The 19894-nt window shown below is 37.2% G+C and overlaps 1 protein-coding gene across 4 annotated transcripts in view; it reads right to left on the bottom strand.

Annotated features, from left to right (window-relative positions):
• Nucleotides 1-6477: 6477 nt before the first annotated feature.
• LOC121738196 (mitogen-activated protein kinase kinase kinase kinase 5) overlaps nucleotides 6478-19894 on the bottom strand; it is a 41603-nt gene continuing 28186 nt past the window's right edge. For all 4 annotated transcript variants that reach the window (XM_042130112.1, XM_042130111.1, XM_042130110.1 and 1 more), the window contains 11 exons: nucleotides 15881-16704; nucleotides 14642-14766; nucleotides 13560-13641; nucleotides 12676-12798; nucleotides 12339-12485; nucleotides 11064-11188; nucleotides 10521-10653; nucleotides 10022-10140; nucleotides 9382-9499; nucleotides 7616-7748; nucleotides 6478-7297 (listed from right to left, as the gene is read on the bottom strand). In XM_042130112.1, coding sequence (XP_041986046.1) covers nucleotides 7198-7297; nucleotides 7616-7748; nucleotides 9382-9499; nucleotides 10022-10140; nucleotides 10521-10653; nucleotides 11064-11188; nucleotides 12339-12485; nucleotides 12676-12798; nucleotides 13560-13641; nucleotides 14642-14766; nucleotides 15881-16704 — 2029 coding nt within the window. In that variant the 3' untranslated portion in view covers nucleotides 6478-7197. The remainder of the gene's footprint in view (nucleotides 7298-7615; nucleotides 7749-9381; nucleotides 9500-10021; nucleotides 10141-10520; nucleotides 10654-11063; nucleotides 11189-12338; nucleotides 12486-12675; nucleotides 12799-13559; nucleotides 13642-14641; nucleotides 14767-15880; nucleotides 16705-19894) is intronic.

A 19894-nucleotide genomic window follows, 5' to 3' on the forward strand; every position in this document is an offset into this window, starting at 1 on the left:
TGTTTTAGACACATTTTTGCTTGGATCTTCGAAGCTTGCTGTCTTTTCTTTAATATTTTTTAATATCTAAAAAGGTATTGATAAAACCTAAATTTGCTCAAAACACTTTTTTCATAATCATTATAGTTCGTCTTTTTAATAAATAAATTAAGTAAAACTAACTCGGCGATGATTCCGCGCCGTCTTTTTTCACCTGGCATATGAAAGACTGGCGTGAGTGTGAAGGGAGAAGGACGATGTTTGATTTTTAGAGTCAGGTGAGCTCTTAACGCGACCAAATTACATAGGTCCGCCATCTGCCTAGGAATCAACTTCTCTGATAGTACATTGTACAGACGGAACGCGACGGAATAGTGTGTCATCGGTAATTTAAAATACATTGCGGGCGTAATCCTGCGGAATTTTCCGCCGCGTAACTTTGGCCTAGTGTGTTTAGATACTTAGGGCTTGTTTCACCACTTTCTGATAAAGTGTCGAATAGGCTATTCACAACTTTTTTGACAGATTATCCATTACTTGATCTGTCAAGTTAATTGGTAAATAACCAATTCATCACTTATCAGGAAGTGGTGAAACAGGGCCTTAGACTAGCATTATATAATTATAGTGTCTTGAAACTACATAGATACACAGTGTAATTCTTTTCATTAGTAATGATAATAGTTTTATCTTCGTAACTACTGGGAAAGGTGGTTTAAATAAACAAGCTTTAGTTTATAGTTTTATTTGGGAATAAAATTTGTTCAAAAACAATTATTTACGATAACATTAAACTCTCGACACTCACCTACGCTAGTTATTTACAACCCAAAAATTAAACTACCCTCGGAATGAAAAAAATATTTTTAATATTTATTTCACAAAACTATAATCTATTTCTTTGATTACATTTATAAGAATAGAGAGAATCGGAAAGACTATAACCTACTAATAGAGATATTTTCCAGTGTATTACTATTCAAAGTTTGCTGTCATTATCTGATAAGTTACATTCCCAATAAGCTAGACAAGCTGAACTTGCATAGTTATTTGCTGTATAAATATTCAAATTAGTAAGGGCAGAGTTTTTTTACCTCAGAGTTTCTATGCTTCTTATCGGCATAGTTTTGTCAGGGGTAAAAAACCTCTGAATGATATAATTACTAGAGTTTAAAGTTTTTTTTACTAATTTAAATGCGAGAAGCTGATCACAAGATCATTTGTAGATTGAGCATTTTATGCTTTTAATTTGACAGATTGTCTTTAATAGCCTAACAATAAAACAATGGAAAAGGTTCCTTTTGTTTTAAATTAATTTGATTAACAATATTACAAACAACTTATCAAACAGTATAATTTTAAATCTGCTAAGTAATGGCCAGTCTACAGGTTATAGGAAACAAATAACTGGAAAAAATCTTTTATGATTTTTTTTACTAAGAGTGGGTTGCACCAGAGGCGTGGTTATAGTTACAGTTATGGTCAAAGTTATGGTTATAGTTAAGGCCCTTAACTTTGACCATAGAATTTGACAGATGTCTGTTGCTGGTCAAATACTGAGTAAATGGTTATCGTTAAATATGGCGTCCATTAAATACTTTAACCAAAAATTTGATATTTTGCATTGTAATTATAGTTAACGTTACAGTTATAGTTAAAGTAAGTTGGTGCAACCCACCCTAAAAGAACTAAAAGGAAACTGCTCCATTGTATTTTTAAATCTAACATTCATACGATTACCAACAGACATACACTTAATTATTTTGGTGTTTCTGAGTTTACCTTAGTTATAACTATATTATATTCTGAAAACTATCCCTAATTTGTAAACATTAATAAACTCATGAACGACCTAATTTTATATATTTTTTAAATAAATCAAACAGCCTTGGTCAGTCTATTTGCCACACTTGATTTGGCAAATTTTTAAATAAAGAAAACAAGAAACAGCCAGCAAAGATGTGCTATAGCTCGGTTACAGAACCCGTAGAAATGTTTTTGACTTCTCTACTTTATCTTTCACTGGCACACGATAGCTAAATTGTTTCATATGGATGCAATAAGAGATAGCGATATTTTTGCGTGTGAATGAAAGAGAAAAGTGATAGGTCAATGGAGAAATTTTGACGCGTTCAGTGACCGGGTTATAGAATATATCAGATAGGCTTTAAAAATTTGTTATGTTTTATTAGAAGGCAGATAAAAACATGATTAACAACCCACACAGGTGTAAAATAAAAACAAAATAATAGAAAATAAAAGTTTATTACAGGAATAAAATAACTCCAGTGTTAAATATAAATAAATAAGTGTGGGGCGACATTAATATTTAATTTGTCTAAGTATATTTCTTATTTACAGTCTTATGGCTCTTCTTGAGTTGCCAAGATCTGATACAACCAAAAGATATAATAAATAAAAGATAATTTTAACATGCTTACTGCAAATAAATGTTTTATAAATTACCTATTCTTTTCAAATAAAGAATCCATCCACCATTTTGAACACTTTTATCTGTCAAAATCATTTTAAAATGGCGTCATTACATCAACTTAATATTGCAGGGCGTGTAAAATAAACAAATATCATTCTTATTTCTTCACAAATCAATTTAAATAAGTCTCTAAGTTCCCAATCTAATATGATTTCAAAAAGTGTAAAACAAACACATTCCATTCTTATTTTATTACAAATCAATTTAAATAATTATTATTTCTACTTCATTTACAGGTCTAATGTGAAAAAAATATGATTCATATCATTTTTATTATTTTTAATACAATATAATAAAGCATATTTAAATTCAGAGTTTTTTGTTAATAAAAAATATTTTTTTTAATTTTAAGATTCTTCATGTTGCTGTCATTGTTTTTACAACATATAAATCAAAGATAGCAGTAAAGATTAATAAGACTAAGGGCCTGTTTCACCATTTCCTGATAAGTGACGAATAGTCTATCCACCAATTAACTTGACAGATCAAGTATGGAGAAACTGTCATAAAGTTGTGGATAGCCTATCCAGCACTTTATCAGAAAGAGGTGAAACAGGCCCTAAATCCCAGATCTTGGCTATAACTCCTTCGGCCAGAATATACAATCGCCAGCAAAATAAATCTAACTTAACAATAAGTGTTATTTATATTTTGTGCTGTTAGTTTTACATGGTAACATTACAAATTCCCTATTGTGATTTTAAATGTGTTCGAATTTTAATCTCATAAAAACACTGGATATACTGACACATCTCTTAAATACTCACGTTGGAAAATATTCTGACTAGAAAAATAAAAACTTGCTTTATTTTTCACTGTAGCAACACTATTTCAACGTTACAAGCGCTCTGGGCAATAGAGTATAAATTAAAATAGAACATGCAATGAGTATGGTTAATTTTTTACTGTAGCAACACTTCAAACAGATGGTTCTAGCATTACAAGCACTTGGGTTTAAAGATGGGTACAGGCCCGGGCATTTTGGACGATCATTGGCATTTTTTATGGCAAAAGTCCCAGTTTTTTTTATAGATTTTTACCCATTTTTTTAGGCTGACTACAAATGTTATATCATTTAGATATCACACAAGAATATAGTATTTTTTACTTATTTTAGCAATAATAACAAAGCAAGTGTTTTATTTTACTAATCGCATTAAAAATAAACAGTCCGTCGAGATTGCTAAGAAAAATTAAATTAAAAAATTATCACTATCGGTAATATACAATTGACTATACGCTATTTGGAATATTTTTTTATTTACATAAAATACATAAGCATTAATTCAAAAAACCTATTCTATGCCTTTTACTAATAAATATCTCTAGGTATATAGCTTACAAGGTCACCGTTTCTTTATCTACATGGTGTAACAAAACTAAGTGATAATACTTAAGGGTGTGTATGTGTCCCTTACGCTGAAGTAGCATTTTTTTGTGATTTGTCAGGAGTTCGCCCATACTAAAGTAAAAAAAAGGTTACCCTTTTATCGCTGCTAACACATTGAACTCTATACAAGGGACTCACACCTAAAGTATTATCACTTACTTTTGTTACACGTTGTATAATGTGACTTATTTAACGTGTGAGAATAAGACATGGGATCTTGAAAAGTTATACTGCGTAGAATATTTATTAGTAAGGAGGTATATTAATTATTATGTATAAGGGAAATGTCTTTTACTAGATGTTTTAAAGGCCTGTTTTGTTAACTGTTACAATTGGACGCTGTTAAGCTTTTTTGTACCCATCCACAAAAAAAATACGTAGTGAGTTTTGAAAGCAGTCATATTCTTTAGATCATTTAAAAGTCTTTTCCAAAGTGGGCGATAGCACCCCCTTGTGGGCGAAGGTCTAAAGGGGGGCGGTGTGGGACCCAGAAAAAAATTGGGGGCGTTCTGTAGAAGCCTGGGGGTGATTTATTTCATCTGGATACATCTTAAATTAAAACAATGGGCGACGCTGATATTTTGTTCGTAAAGTGGGCAGTAGGCAAAAATAAGTTTGGGAACCCCTGATTTAAAACAAGACTGCATTTATAAAGTAAAACCATTTTTTGTGGGCAACACAAATGCTTAACAACGACCAGCTAGCATTATCTCTTTCTAATTTTATATCGAGCGACAGAGACAACATATTGCTATCTTACTCTGTCAAATGACTTTTCCAATATTTCAGAAGACAGCTACATAATAATCTTGGTATATTTTTTATTTAGAGGGTATGTTCAAGCCAAATGACACTAAAACATTGTAAAACAGGTGTTAAAATTTCTTTTGCGGTCTCGAGACAACCTGGATATTTTAACTACAGTTATTGCTATTAAAAAATTAATGTTGCCTACTTAAAAAAAAAGAATCTGCCAATAATTGGCTTACCTGTGCCATATTGTACAATAATTTGAAATTGGCATCTACATAGCACAAATAAAAAAATAAGTTTTGTACTCTTCATTATTTTTTATTAATTTTTTCTCAAGCTACTTTTTAAAGTTATTTTTTTATCATGCTGTCTATTTATCCTAAAACTATTTCTATTCAAAATATTAGTTTTGGTTACTTTACTTGGATATTGTTCGAAATCTAAGCTGTATATTTTTATTTTATTTTATTAGTAATTTAATAAATTATTAATTACATATTATTGTTCAATCAAAAGATTTTGACAAAATTGAAATATATGGTTTTATTTTTAAGTTGTCTGTAAACACAGATAAGCATGGGAGAGTCATGCTTCGGTACCAAGAGAAATACCACGGGCTCACAGAAAACCGGCGCGAAACAGCGCTTGCTCTGTGTTTGAGTTTACCGGAGGCCCAATCCCCTACTCTATTCCCTTCCCTACCCTCCCCTATTCCGTTCCCTTCCTTATTCTATTCCCTCTTAAAAGGCCGGCAACGCACCTGCAGCTCTTCTGATGCTGCGAGTGTCCATGGGCGACGGAAGTTGCTTTCCATCAGGTGACCCGTTTGCTCGTTTGCCCCCTTATTTCATGAAAAAATACACTCTTAAGGTACCGTTTCATTCGACGCGGCAAGCGGCCGCGACCGACAATTCAAATAAAATGCCACTTTATGACCTAGGCTATAGGTTTCATTTTTACCGACATTGGTCTAGCGACCCAGCGCGGCTTTGTAGTGACGTAGAGCAAAATGAGACCTATAGCCTAGGTCATAAAGTGGCATTTTATTTTAAAAAAAGTAGTGAAAGAACGTTTGTGTGCCAAAGCCAATGATTTCATAAATGATGGTACATCCTGGTAGTAGAATGGCTGCTTGCAGGGCTGCTTCCACATATTTTAATACAAAATTTTGATTTACAATTATGTAACTATTACCTTTTATTATTATGTGATGTTACTTAGTACTTACATTGTAATTTTTGTGGCATAGCCATAACATTGTTATTTAATTATGATAAAATGAAATTTAGCATGGAGATTGGAGATACTAATTTGAAACTGGGACAAGGAATTCCCACACAATATACTTTTTTGATTTGCGCGTAAACGACTCAATCGATTTACGGGAACAACTATAAACTAAATTCCACGCGGACGAAGTCGCGGGCAACAGCTAGTTTAATTATAAAATTGTAAATTTTCATCTTTTTAGTAAAAAATAGCCCCGTGCGCGTCTCTTACGCCGGTTCTTCTCGCCGGGTTAGTTCCCGAACCGGTGGTAGGCATCGTAGATTCTACGTTCTTCTGACTTTCAAAAAGTGTATGCATGATACCTATTTTGAATAAAAGTATATTTTATTTGAATTTTTGTCGGTCGCGGTCGCTTGCCTTGGTATAAAACTAGATTTGTTTGTCAAAATCTTTTGAAGAAACAAAAACCGTAGTCTACTAATCGGATTATCAGAAAATTATTGCTTCACAATCCATGGAATGGAAATGGCAGTAACATTTTTTACAGTTGATATGGCAACATTCGCAAACGCTAGTATTGCCACATTAAAATTATCACATCGTCAAAGTAAAACTTTTTTTTTCTTTTTAATTTTATATGCTGCTCACTCGGCCATTTTTGTTCAGTTTTTTAAAGATGGGTCTATTTTGACCCACACTCCAAAAATTTGATGCACATGCTCAAACCATAGTTATGTGTTAAAATAGAATATCAATATTTCATGGGTCAATTTTGACCCACTCCCTAATATTACCAGTTACGAATTTATGATACCACTTTCGACAATAATTTCAATATACAATTCCTCTCTGTGATCACAACTCAAGAACTAACTATAAAGTTATTTTAAATATTTACTTACATTTCGCATCAAATGACACTTCATGACACTTCGAGACCTATTTATTTCTTCTTTCATCTATTGCTTTATCGCCCTCATCTTTGGCTTCAATAGTATGAGTATTTCAGCTATTTTTCGATAATATTTTTAATATCCACTTTCAACAATTTGAGTGAACAATAAAAATATAATATTATTGTTTTACGAGAACACAGTAAATTTTTCTATGTTATAATCATGGTGGGTCATCACTGGTTTAGGTCTTATGTTGAGTTTATTTAACCATAAATTACCTCTGTATTCAATGGGGCAAAAAAAATCCTAGTAAGTTTTACTTCTCTACTCTTCTTCTACGGGTCAATTTTGACCCAATTTATAACTTTCAGAGTTTACCTCGGTTTTAGATCTACAGGTCCGTTTTGACCCAACTTTACTTCTAGTTACCTCTCAAACATACCTCGACCCACTCTTCAATAGGAAGCTTCGTGTCCGGCCAATATGTATAGATCATTACCTTCTTCTCCCGACATTGTGTTGTTGTGAAGCGTATGTGATTCAAGAACTACCACCCTGGAATTATAAAGATGTTGTTTTAATAAATATATTGAATAAATAAGGCTACATTTTCTTGGTTTTGGAATAAATTGATCTACAATATAATGTTTTAAGCTAAAATATATTTTTAAATACTCTCCCTCTTCGGTAAAAATATTTACGCAGTGCATAACTATTCGTCTCTGAGTGCGGCAGCGGGTGGGTAGTTTCTGACCCACTTTTTTACAACGCCGCGTGACAACAACACAGCCTTACCTAGCTCTATGAAGCCACCGACGGTTAGTTTCGGTGACGGTGGCCGGTTACGAGGCTTATTATATTGTAAATACTCACTTGTCGTGGCCCAGCAGGCGGTAGACGCGCGACGTGTCGGTGATCTCCTGCGTGACGCCGGCGCCGGCGCTGCGCAGCGAGCGGCCCTGCACGCCGTGACGGTGGAACGCCAGCACGGAGTCCGCGAGACAAACTGCGAATGTTATAAAGTTTTATTAACATTATGCCAATACATTGGATGTATATAGTGCGTGTGTGAGCGTGAGCGTGTACATGTATATTGTACTAGATGACGCCCGCAACTTCGTTGCGCCAAAATTAGTTTATCGCACGGGAACCGTACATTTTTCTCAATAAAAAGTATCCTATGTCCTTCCTCGGGACTTAAAATAGGGCTACTGCTGCAGCCTGCCTTACACCAATATTATATTAAAGATGTATGATAAAGATAAATGATAATTAAGGGAGAACGATTGAGGATGATAAAATAAAACCACTCCCTTTGATAGATAAATGATAACTGACTTTATTTCACATAATACAAATGTATATGATCCGCGATATTACTGAATCTTAAAGTGTAAGCATATTAATTATGTACGGTTGGCAACAACCCGTACATCATCTGCATACCAAATTTCAGCAAAATTGGTTCAGCGGTTCGGGCGTGAAGAGGTAACAGACAGACAGACATACAGGTAGATAGACAGACAGACACACTTTCGCATTTATAATATTATAGTAAGGATAAGCGCGTGTCAAGCACACGTTTGTGTGAGCGTGCGTGTGTGTGTGGGTGTGTCAGAGTATATTTTGTCAATGTTTTTCTGTTTTTTTTTTGTTTCTTACAATAGCAATGCATCAATCTATGTTTTCATCACATTTTAGCATTGCATCGCATGTCTCAAAATACATTCAGACAGTATACAAGTCCTGTGGTGTCTTTTGAATATGGAGTGTAGATGGAGGAGAACTATCTTATATGGGGGATATTTGAAAGTGTCCAGCTGTACGCAGTAAATAGCAGTTGAAAAATCCTCCAAGAGTGGCGCTAGCTGCAGCAAAGGGTATGGGATGAATGTAGCCGTTGGTGACAAAATATAAATTGAAGTTAGCCGAATAGCCGAGTCACAGAATTACTGGGTTAATACCAATATATTTTGAAAAATATAACCTAAAATAGCTGAAATAAAAGCTGCTAAATGATTTAAAATTTACCCTGTTGCTACTGTAGCGCCACCCTAATTTAACGCATTTCAGCGGACACTTTTTACATACAGAGATAGTTTTCCTCCATCTACACTCCATACTTTTGAAGTAAAACTTAATTCGCGTCATGCACAAGAGGGTCCCAATAATATTGTTGCATCACGATGCCATCACAATTTTTGACAGCGGGGCTAAAATGGTCGCTTTGCAGAATCATATTATGAATCATAATGTGATTCATTTTTTTAAATCGCAAAATACAAGTCTGCTTGCAATTCATGTCTACAGCTCGAAAAGGCTTTGAATGAACGTGGCGAAAAAAGGAACTAACGCTGCCATCATACAAAAACGTCATTTATGACAGTTCTTCTTAACCAGCAGCGCCCCCGCCCACGTTCATTTAAAGCCATGTCGTACTTTAGTAATTCGTACTAATTTGACATATTTTGTCAGTTCGACACTTTTGACAATTCATTTCCTGAATTGATTGAGAGGAATTGCTATGTGACCATTTTAGCCCCGCAGAAGTCTCATTTTGTGTGTGTGTGTGTGTGAGTGCGTGCGTATGCGTGTGTGTATATTTTTTTTTGTTTTTATCTCAGTAACAGTATACTCACTGACGCTATCGACGTGGAAGTCGAACTGTATCCTCGTGGGGAGGGCGGCGCGGCGCGCGGGCGGCCGGTCCGGCAGCACGCCGATTATGTCCACTACGTTCTCGTGGCATACCAGCACCTGGAGATAAAATGGTGTCAGTAAAATTTCAACGTTACGTGAAAATCGAGACGTAGAAAGCAGACTATATTTTAGGCAGACCCCTATTTAACTTTCATGAACATGAACTTCGTTGGTTATGGTCACAATATTGACGTTTGAACTTTCTAGACCACAATTTAAAAACCTTAATATCAATATTTTGACGTTTTTGATTTTTAATTGAAGTTCAAATGTCGTACCGCGTCATAACCGCCACGATCCCTCATTAAACCGGCGTGTACCATCGGCACTATGGCAACGTCCATCGCTATCCCGTCGCACAAACAATGGTCGCCGTCAGTCTCGAGTTGTAATAATTTACTATTATTTATTCAACAAATGCATTTATCAATATAAAAAGTAGATGTTGTCCGATTCACCCTAGCCGATATGATCGCTAAAATTCACGAAAATCGGTCGAGCCGTTTCAGAGGAGTTCGACCACACATACCGTGACTTGAGAATTTTATATATTCGAGATAGAAACCGGCGTATACTCACAGCGTCCTCGCTCAACTGATGCACCGCTCTCAGTGTGTGTAGACGCTCGGGCCGCGGCACCACCGTGTTAGAAGCTCCAGCCACTAGTTCTAATTCTTCCGATTGGAACCAGCTCGCTCCTGTAACAAAGTTTAATGAAAATAATGTTAAATTTAGAAATTTCAAATTATCTTTAATAAGAGTCAGGCCTCAGAATGCAAAACTGAGCGGACACTACAACAAAATTGTGTAAAGCCATCAAAAACACTTCCTTGATTCTTGTATCGTTCTTTATGTCTTTAGCGATTCAAAAATAACCACTATCAGATCTTTTTTTTTCGTTTTAATCACAACATAAGGCCCTAAGCAATGAGTAAAAACTGACCCTCACAAATTACGCACAACTTAATTTAATATACACGAATTATGTAGCTTCGATGGGTCAAAACTGACCCATACCAGTCATAATCAGCTCAATAGGCCGGCAGCGGGCAGCGGGTCACGGCTGACCCACACTCACCGGAGTTGATGTTGATAAGGTTTAGCCGGAGCGGCTTCCTGCTGACGCCTACACACAGCAGCGGGTACTCCAGTTCCGGCGTGATGATCAGCTCAAACGCCAGTAACGGGGATGGTAGCACACATTCTATGTTCTGTAGAGAAGAGAAAAAGAGTCAAAAATATGGTAAAAAATTCTGTAGAATTAAGCTATCTCTTTAATAACACTTACTGAATATTATTGTTTAATACTAACTGATGATTTCTACAAGCGTATCGAGTGAGGGGTCAAAATTGACCCATACCCAACATAAGATTCTTTCGGCGAACCCGTGGTATTAACTTAAGATCCTCTCAAATCCAAATCCCTCCCTTACCTTGAGCAGCTCACAAAAACTTGTATATTTAAGCGCCTCCCAAATTAAGCAGTGCTCATTTTGAGTAGAATGAACTTACCAAAACTTGGGATTCAAAAAGGGCAACTTATCAGTCATTTAAGCAGCTCTCTCTCTCTAAACTTAAGAGCCTCTCAACTCCAGCAGCTCTCAACTCGAGAGCCCCTCACCTTGAGCAGCATGAACTTCCGCAGCGGGTCGTACCACTGCATGAGGAAGAGGCCGGCCGGCGTCGCGCCGCACAGGTACTTGTAGCCGTTGTACGGGTTGCGAGCGACCGCGCACCGCGTGCAACCTACGGATGAGAATAAGCATGTTATTGGCGTATATTGTTATGTTGGCAGCACTGCATCTTTATTTGAAAGTTAGTGAGAATAAGTTATAATAAAATAGATTATAATAATAGTTTAGTTAGGTTGGTAATAAAATATTGTCATGTTGGCATGGGTGACTAGTTGCGCCATCTGTGATTAACGCACATAGATACGTAGCCAACATTTGTGTTAGCAACATTGTAGTGACGCCATTTGCGAATGACAAAATGTTGTTATTTTTTTTTTTAATGAAACAAGGGGGCAAACGAGCAAACGGGTCACCTGATGGAAAGCAACTTCCGTCGCCCATGGACACTCGCAGCATTAGAAGAGCTGCAGGTGCGTTGCAGTCCTTTTAAGAGGGAATAGGGTAATAGGGGAGGGTAGGGATGGGAAGGAAAGGGAATAGGGGAGGGTAGGGAAGGGAATAGGGTAGGGGATTGGGCCTCCGGTAAACTCACTCACTCGGCGAAACACAGCGCAAGTGCTGTTTCACGCCGGTTTTCTGTGAGAACGTGGTATTTCTCTGGTCGAGCCGGCCCATTCATGCCGAAGCATGGATCTCCCACGTATAGAAATGTGTTGGCAACATTGTAGTGCTTCCATCGGTGATTGACAAATATTGTTATGTTGGCAACATTAAAACAGCACCATTTTTAATTGGCAGTTAAAAGGGCCCATTCACTGCAGGACTGCCGTGCAGTCCTGCCGTGAATGGCCCTTTTAATGCAACATTGTGGTGGCGCCATCTAGTTACTACCACGCACCTCTCATATCCGGCACCCGCGTCGTCGGCACCAGTCGTCTCGGCAGGAGGCGGTGCGGCAGCACGCGGAGCGACCGCTTCCGTCTTTTACCACATAACCTTTTCGCTATATAGTCGGATGCGCCCAACCTTTTCACTACTACATACTAAGGTGTGGCCAACCTTTTCACTAGATAGATATGCCCAACCTTTTAAATGCATAAAGTCAGACGTTTCCTTTTCAGTACTGTATAGTCAGATGTTCCCAACCAGTTCACTAAATTACCAGGTGCGCCCAACCTTTTCACTATATACTCAGATGTACCCAAACTTTTCACTATTGTATAGTCAGATGTCCCCAACAATATCGCATAGCCCTTACGCACCTCTAGTATCCGGCACTCTCGTGGTCGGCGCCAGTCGTCTCGGCAGGAGGCGGGGCGGTAGCACGCGGAGCGACCGGCCCCCGCGCCCGCCGCGACCGCTGCCGGATAACACTAGTAGCTCGTGACGGTAGAGGCAGGGGGTTTTGCCTTAATATTGAGAGAATGGTGTAAGAATTAGTATGGATCTTTAAAAAAAAACAAAATATATAGACTGTCAAGAAAGTGAAGAAATTAAAAAGTGGCAACATCGTAGTGTCATCCCTTTCAAATCAATCTAAGAAAAAAGGGTGTGTGTGTCTGTGTGAGAGAGAGAGAGAGAGAGAGAGAGAGAACGCACCAGAGAGAGACATGAGCACGTCTTTGATGACGTGCATCCACACGGTGCGGCGCGGACAGAGCTGGTCCATGGCTGTCTCGTGTAGCTCGTTCAGGTTGAGAGTGTAGATGCCCTCCTCAGCGCCTGGGGGAGAGAGATAGATGATTAGGTACAGGTAAGAGAGTTATCGTATTGCATTTATCTGTCTTATAGCTTGTCAAAAAAGAGTAGACGCCGAAGATGGCGTCAGTGATGTCACAAATACCTCGCTAGTATTGCACGACGCCAATGAGATGGCGACAATTTGCATGCATTTCTAAATTCAGTACAAATTTAAAAATGCATCTACGCGTCGCGTTGCGGTATGAATTACCCTTGGGCGTGATTCGTCGGCTGGGTTTGACATAATGCGACCATATTATTATATATTTTACGTGGGAGAGCCATGCTTCGGCACGAATGGGCCGGCTCGACCGGAGAAATACACGTTCTCACAGAAAACCGGCGTGAAACAGCGCTTGCGCTGTGTTTCGCCGAGTGAGTGAGTTTACCGAAGGCCCAATGCCCTACCCTATTCCCTTCCCTACCCTCCCCTATTCCCTTCCCTTCCCATCCTTACCCTACCCTATTACCCTATTCCCTCTTAAAAGGCCGGCAACGCACCTGCAGCTCTTCTGATGCTGCGAGTGTCCATGGGCGACGGAAGTTGCTTTCCATCAGGTTAACCCGTTTGCTCGTTTTTCCCCTTATTTCATTAAAAAAAAAAAAAAAAAAAAATATATATATATATATATATATATATATATATATATATATATATATATATATATATATATTTTTTTTTATATATATTATATATTACGTAAATCCGCCATCTGCCTATGGTTCGATGGTATGGTACTTACCTATTAGTATGTGTTGGTCTCTCGTATCGGGGTGTATCCAGGACGCCGTGCAGTTTATCCGAAGCGGGCAGCCGTTGAAAACCTGCAAACAACATCAGTTTAAGATAACATTTTAAACTTTCGCGTTGCATTATAATTAAACTTTTTAATCGGGACTTAACAACAATACGATAACTTTTCAGTGTATTGGAACACAAATATTGGACAACTCGAGGGTAGTCGTAGAACCGACCGCCCGGTGCAAACGAAGACGTCGCGCTCCTGCAGTCCCCTCGTGACTACGGCCGTTGCAACACGGCCGAAACGTCGAGAAAAAGTATGTACTCGTAGTAGCATTACTACTTAAATAAGTCGCGTTAAGTCCCGATTAAAAAGTTTAAACATCAGTTTATTCGACTGTGTCAGAAAGAGGGTTAGGTTCTTTTAACATTTTTGAAAATCCTGAGGGGGACATTTTTTGAACTTTTGAAGCTTATCGCATTCGAGATTGAGTATTTGTAAAATTTCAAAAATATTATTTTTTTATATATTATTTTATTGGTTTGTCCTTACTAATATTAAAATTGTGTCTGTCTATCATTCAGATTAAATCTCTTCACAATTTAAAAGCTGAACTAATTCAGTGTGTAGACTTGATAGTCCCGAGAAAGGACATTAGATAGTTTTTATTGCGGAATAATGTACGGTTACCGCGCGGTTTACATGTGAAACATATAAAACAAGGTTTCATCTATTTATAATAATACTAGCTGTCCCGGCAAACGTTTCTTTGCCATATAAAGTATTTCGCCCGTATTATTTTATTGAAGTGACTAAATAAGTATGTCACCATGGCAACGTCCATCGCTATCCCGTCGCACAAACAATGGTCGCCGTCAGTCTCGAGTTGTAATAATTTACTATTATTTATTCAACAAATGCACTTATCAATATAAAAAGTACCCAGTAGTACCGATTCTCAGACCCACTGAATGTGCATATAAAATTTGGTTAAAGTCAGTAAAGCCGTTTCGGAGGAGAACGCGGCCTAACATTGTGACACGAGAATTTTATATATAAGATAACGTAACAAAAATCCTCACCTTAGAGAAGCACGCTCCCATATGCACTTTGGGTGTGGGCGGTAACCCGTTGGGGGCGGGGCGGGGCGGGGTCCGCGCGCGCCGCCCGCGAGACCGCCGCGGCGGCACGGGGGGCGTGGTTAGCGCTGGAATTGTTGTGTGGATTAGTTACTTACCCTCTTCCAAATAAAAATATTGCTACAATAAGGAGAATATCACTATAATTTTTTTTTATGAAATAAGGGGGCAAACGAGCAAACGGGTCACCTGATGGAAAGCAACATCCGTCGCCCATGGACACTCGTAGCATCAGAAGAGCTGCAAGTGCGTTGCCGGCCTATTAAGAGGGAATAGGGTAATAGGAGAGGGAAGGGAAGGGAATAGGGGAGGGTAGGGAAGGGAATAGGGTAGGGGATTGGGCCTCCGGTAAACTCACTCACTCGGCGTGAAACAGCGCAAGCGCTGTTTCACGCCGGTTTTCTGTGAGAACGTGGTATTTCTCCGGTCGAGCCGGCCCATTCGTGCCGAAGCATGGCTCTCCCACTTCTGCTACTAAATAATACCAAAATAAATGCCTGAAATGCTGTATATCATCCGAAACGTTACAGATACTACCATATTATAATAAGAGTGAAAGAAGGCGACATCTTTTTAGGGTTGTCCCGGACTCCAGATACAAGTCCATAATCTAAATATGTAAAACTCAAAGGTGACTGACTGACATGGTGATCTATCAACGCACAGCCCAAACCACTGGACCGATCGGGCTGAAATTTGGCATGCAGGTAGATGTTATGACGTAGGCATCCGCTAAGAAAGGATTTTGATCAATCCACCCCCAAGGGGTTAAAATTAGGGATGAAATCAAAACCCTTGCAATCGATTAAATTTTTAACCCATTTTTTATGAAAATTGATTTTTAAAAATTCATTTTTTTTAATAATCGAACCCTTACAATTTTATTAACCCACTTTTTATGAAAATAGATTAAAAAAAACGAATTTTTTAATTAATCGAAATCGATTAAAAATATCGACAATCGAAAAAAAACAATCGATTGTTCGATTAATCGATTTCGATGTTAAAACACTACTCTCCAACCGTCTTACGGTTTTTCGATCAGCACGAGAATCTGACGCGAGTTTCACAATTTTTACCCATCCCACAAAAGTGCTCAACGCCGCTAAAGAAGGTTTCACTTCAAAAACCGTATTTAGTTGCATTAAAATAGTAAAACTGAACAATATATTATAAACTCACCATCACTTTCAACCTTCGCTTTATCCCTCTGACTATCCGACAAGCTCCTCTGCCTCTGACTAGTCTTAGCCTCATCCACATCCAACTCCTTCGGCGCATCCTTATCCTCCACCATCTTGAATATTTCATCGACCGACGATGTCTTCCTCTTCTCCAATTCACACTGACAGAACTGATTCAAATCTATACCCGTATTGTTCTCATGCTTTCTCTTTCTCTCGCTCTTATCTCTATCCTCGTCCATATCCAGACTCATGTCTATTTTCCTACATATATCATCTTCTAGATCGCCATTTTCTACTTTTTCATCGTCTATACGTAGTCTGTTAGCTATTTGGAGCGCCCTAAAATTGGATACAGATATCTTTTGCTTCTTGCACGTATCACAATATATTATACCTGTATCTGAATTCTGGTTTATACAATGTCTGTAGTAGCTTAGGATATCACCGTTAGAGTTGCACGCGTCGCACGAACAGGAGTTAGCTACAGATCTCTGTAGATCACTTAGAGTGTTATTATCTTTGACTTCCGGTTTCGGACATAAGCCGCATTCGCAATTTGTATTTCGTTTTTCGTCATCGTGATCGACGAAGAGAAGATCCCGTTCGTCGAGCTTTCGACAGAGCGGATCGTCGATCGAAACTGTAGAATTAGATACGGCAGGTTGGTAGTTAGATGTGATGCTTTGGTATATGTTTGTAGACGATGTGTTTAAGAAGTTCTGCTTTAGTTGTATGCATTGGCTTAAATGTTGGTCGTGCATAGCCAACGCTGAGTTTTGGGAGTGGGCAGCGTTCTCAGCTGTCAGAGGTAGCGTCGCCCTGAAAATGTGTGTATAATTATTATACGCTAAATATACGATGTTACAGCCCTGTCACCGAAAAAGTAATTCGGTCATTTATTTTCCTATCGCTTGTCTCTTTCACTTACGCAAGCCATCTCGTTTCCGCAAAAGATAGCGCAATAGCAACATTTTTGCGAATAAAAGAGACAGGGATAGGTCAATGACAGAATTTCTACATGTTCTGTGGCCGGACTATAGTAAGCTGGTTAGTTACACAAGATTTAGAGTAGGCATGGAAATATTCATGCTTATTTCATTAGTCAGCCAATCAAAAACTCAAATACGTTTCTTTTTATTGCATTACAGACTTTGAAAGCTGTCTATCTCTGTCTATTCTATGGAAACAGAGAACGACAGTTGACACTTATATGCCAAATTGTTTTTTTTTTGTTAGTTAACAAAATTTTGAAAAGTTTTGTTATTTTTTTGCGTATGTTATTCCCATGCCTAATTTATAAAGAAGGCCAATTATTACCTAAAGCGTGGCATCAAAACTACTATATTATATGCTTTTGTTTATAATGTAATTTATAAAGCTTTTAAAGAACTTCAAGTACTTTTTAAAACGCTTTTGGCGTTTTTGTGCAGACAACAATATGTTGGAAACGGATGTATAGGTTTATGTAAAAAAATGTATGTGAAAATTGGGTTTCAACATTGAGTTGGATTGCGATTAGTATTTTTTTTTTTGTTTATAAATAGTTTATAGCTTAGTGCAAGTAAAATCAAAGATGTAGCTTAGGGTCAGTACACACGGAGACACGATACAGCTTTTTTGAAACTACGATTCAATTTTATACTTTATTTACTACGCAAGAAATTTGAAACTTGCATATTATTTTGTGGTAAATAAAGCCCCATTTTTTATCGCAATCTTAAAAAAATTCCGTTCTATAGCATCTTGGTGTTTTATCCTTTAAACAAAATGTTTGTGAAATATGATGTCTGTGATATTATTTTTAAATAAGTATTGAAACTTAAAAGCAGTTTGGACTTTAAACCAATAAAATATGTATGACTTATAAAAATATCCATCATGTATACAAACATTATAGTTGTACAATATTATATCCTTGTCTCTTAAGCCACTATTTTAAAGGACAAAATATTATGTTACTATATATGTATAATATCATTTTCCGCCTTACTAATAATATAAATAATAATATTAAGGGGGTGACTAAACCAAAATTTTCGATTTTACAATTCATTTTTATACTTGAAAATAAGCCCTGAATTGTTTCATTTTCTAAAATTAGATACTACATTATATTTCCAAGAATTCAATCTGAGCAAAAACACGATGGCTTAAAATTTTCTCGATGGAAAAAAAAAACAAAGATGCATCTAATATTCACGAATTTTTCATTTATTGCCATAACTGTGCACTGAACTAAGTTAATATTTTAACTCATTGTATAAAATTCTATCATTGAGAGATCGACCTAGCGGATTTTTAAAATGTTGTATATTTATCGAGTTATTGAGAAAAAACTAATTTGGCGATGAATCCGCGTTGTCCTTTTTCACCTGGCATATGAAAGACGGGCGTGAGTGTGAAGAGAGAAGGACAATGTTTGATTTTTTGGGTTAGTCGCCCTCTTCTTTGTCTGACGTATTAGAGAAGTCACACGACAGATAAAGACAAAGGACCTTGTGAATGACCCTGTACCGTCGAAGAAATTTATTGGCAGGCAGTTGACGGACCTATGTAATTTGGTTAGATCATATCATCATATCAATTCAATGCTACAGCTCGACAAGGATTTAAATGAACGTGGCGAAAAAAGGAACTAACGCAGCCATCATACAAAAACGTCATTTTTGACAGTTCTCCTTTACCAGCAGCGCTCCCGCCCACGTTCATTTAAAGCCTTGTCGCACTTTAGTCGTGATCTGTCAGCTGGGTTTGAAATAACGCGACCAAATTACTTAAGTCCGCCATTTGCCTATGAATTGACTTCTCTGATGTAGTGTGGATATTTTTATTTGTTGGTTGGATGGTAGCATTACCTACAATAAGGGCGTTTGTTCACCATCAAAAATTCAAATAAAATGACACTTTATGATCAAGGCTATAGGTTTCATTTTACTCTACGCCACTACAGAGCAGCGGCGGCAATCGCTAGATCAGCCTATCTCAAAGTGGGCGATAACGTCCTCTTGTGGGCGATGAGGGTCTGAAATAGTGACATTCGCGAATATCCGCGTATTTTTCAATATTGGCATTCGCATTCGCAAAAATTATGCGAATATTTAGCGAATGTTTTTAATAAACAAAAAGAAAACTATTATGTTATGCATACATATGAAATAATAATACAAAAGATACCACTTAGATATTTTTATTAAATCATACTTCTACATTCTAAATTAAAGCCTCATTTATGAAAAATCGGCCAAGTGCGAGTCGGACTCGCGCACGAAGGGTTCCGTACCCATACAAGAGCAAAAATAGGCTACAAATTGTGTTTTTTGTATGGGAGGCCCCCTTAATTTTTTATTTTATTTTAATATTATTATTAAATATTAAAGTACACATATAACGAAATAATGTGTGAAAAATTTAAGTACCTACCTCTTGCCATTATTGATATAGAGCGAAAAAGGCAGAAAAAATCACGTTTGTTGTATGGGAGCCCCCCTTAAATATTTATTTTATTTTCAGTATTTGTTGTTATAGCGGCAATAATTGATATACACAATGTGTGAAAATTTCAGAAGTCTAGCTGTAGCGGTTCTTAAGATACAGCCTGGAGACAGACAGACGGACAGACAACGAAGTCTTAGTAATAGGGTCCCGTTTTTACACTTTGGGTACGGAACTCTAAAAAAGAACTTCAGAGATCTTATCAAATCTAACATTAATTAGCCTTGTTACAACTATGTAAGGTTCGCATTCATTTAGTAGTATATTGTACTTTACTATCATTTTTAAATAAAGTTTCCAATTTCTATTTACTAAAATAACTAAACAATTACTTGAAACATAAAACATGAACTAATCTCAAAACAAAACTTTTAGAATGAACTTTCTGTGACTAAATTCATTCAATTAACCAATATCCGCTCGGCTATGTTCAATTTAAACATGGCCGACACAAAACGCGTTTTACGCGCCTTTTTTTTAATTTTAAAATATTCGCATTCGCATTCGCGAATGTTGA

This window comes from Aricia agestis, chromosome 22, assembly GCF_905147365.1.
Source record: "Aricia agestis chromosome 22, ilAriAges1.1, whole genome shotgun sequence".
Classification (NCBI taxonomy): Eukaryota; Metazoa; Arthropoda; class Insecta; order Lepidoptera; family Lycaenidae; genus Aricia; species Aricia agestis.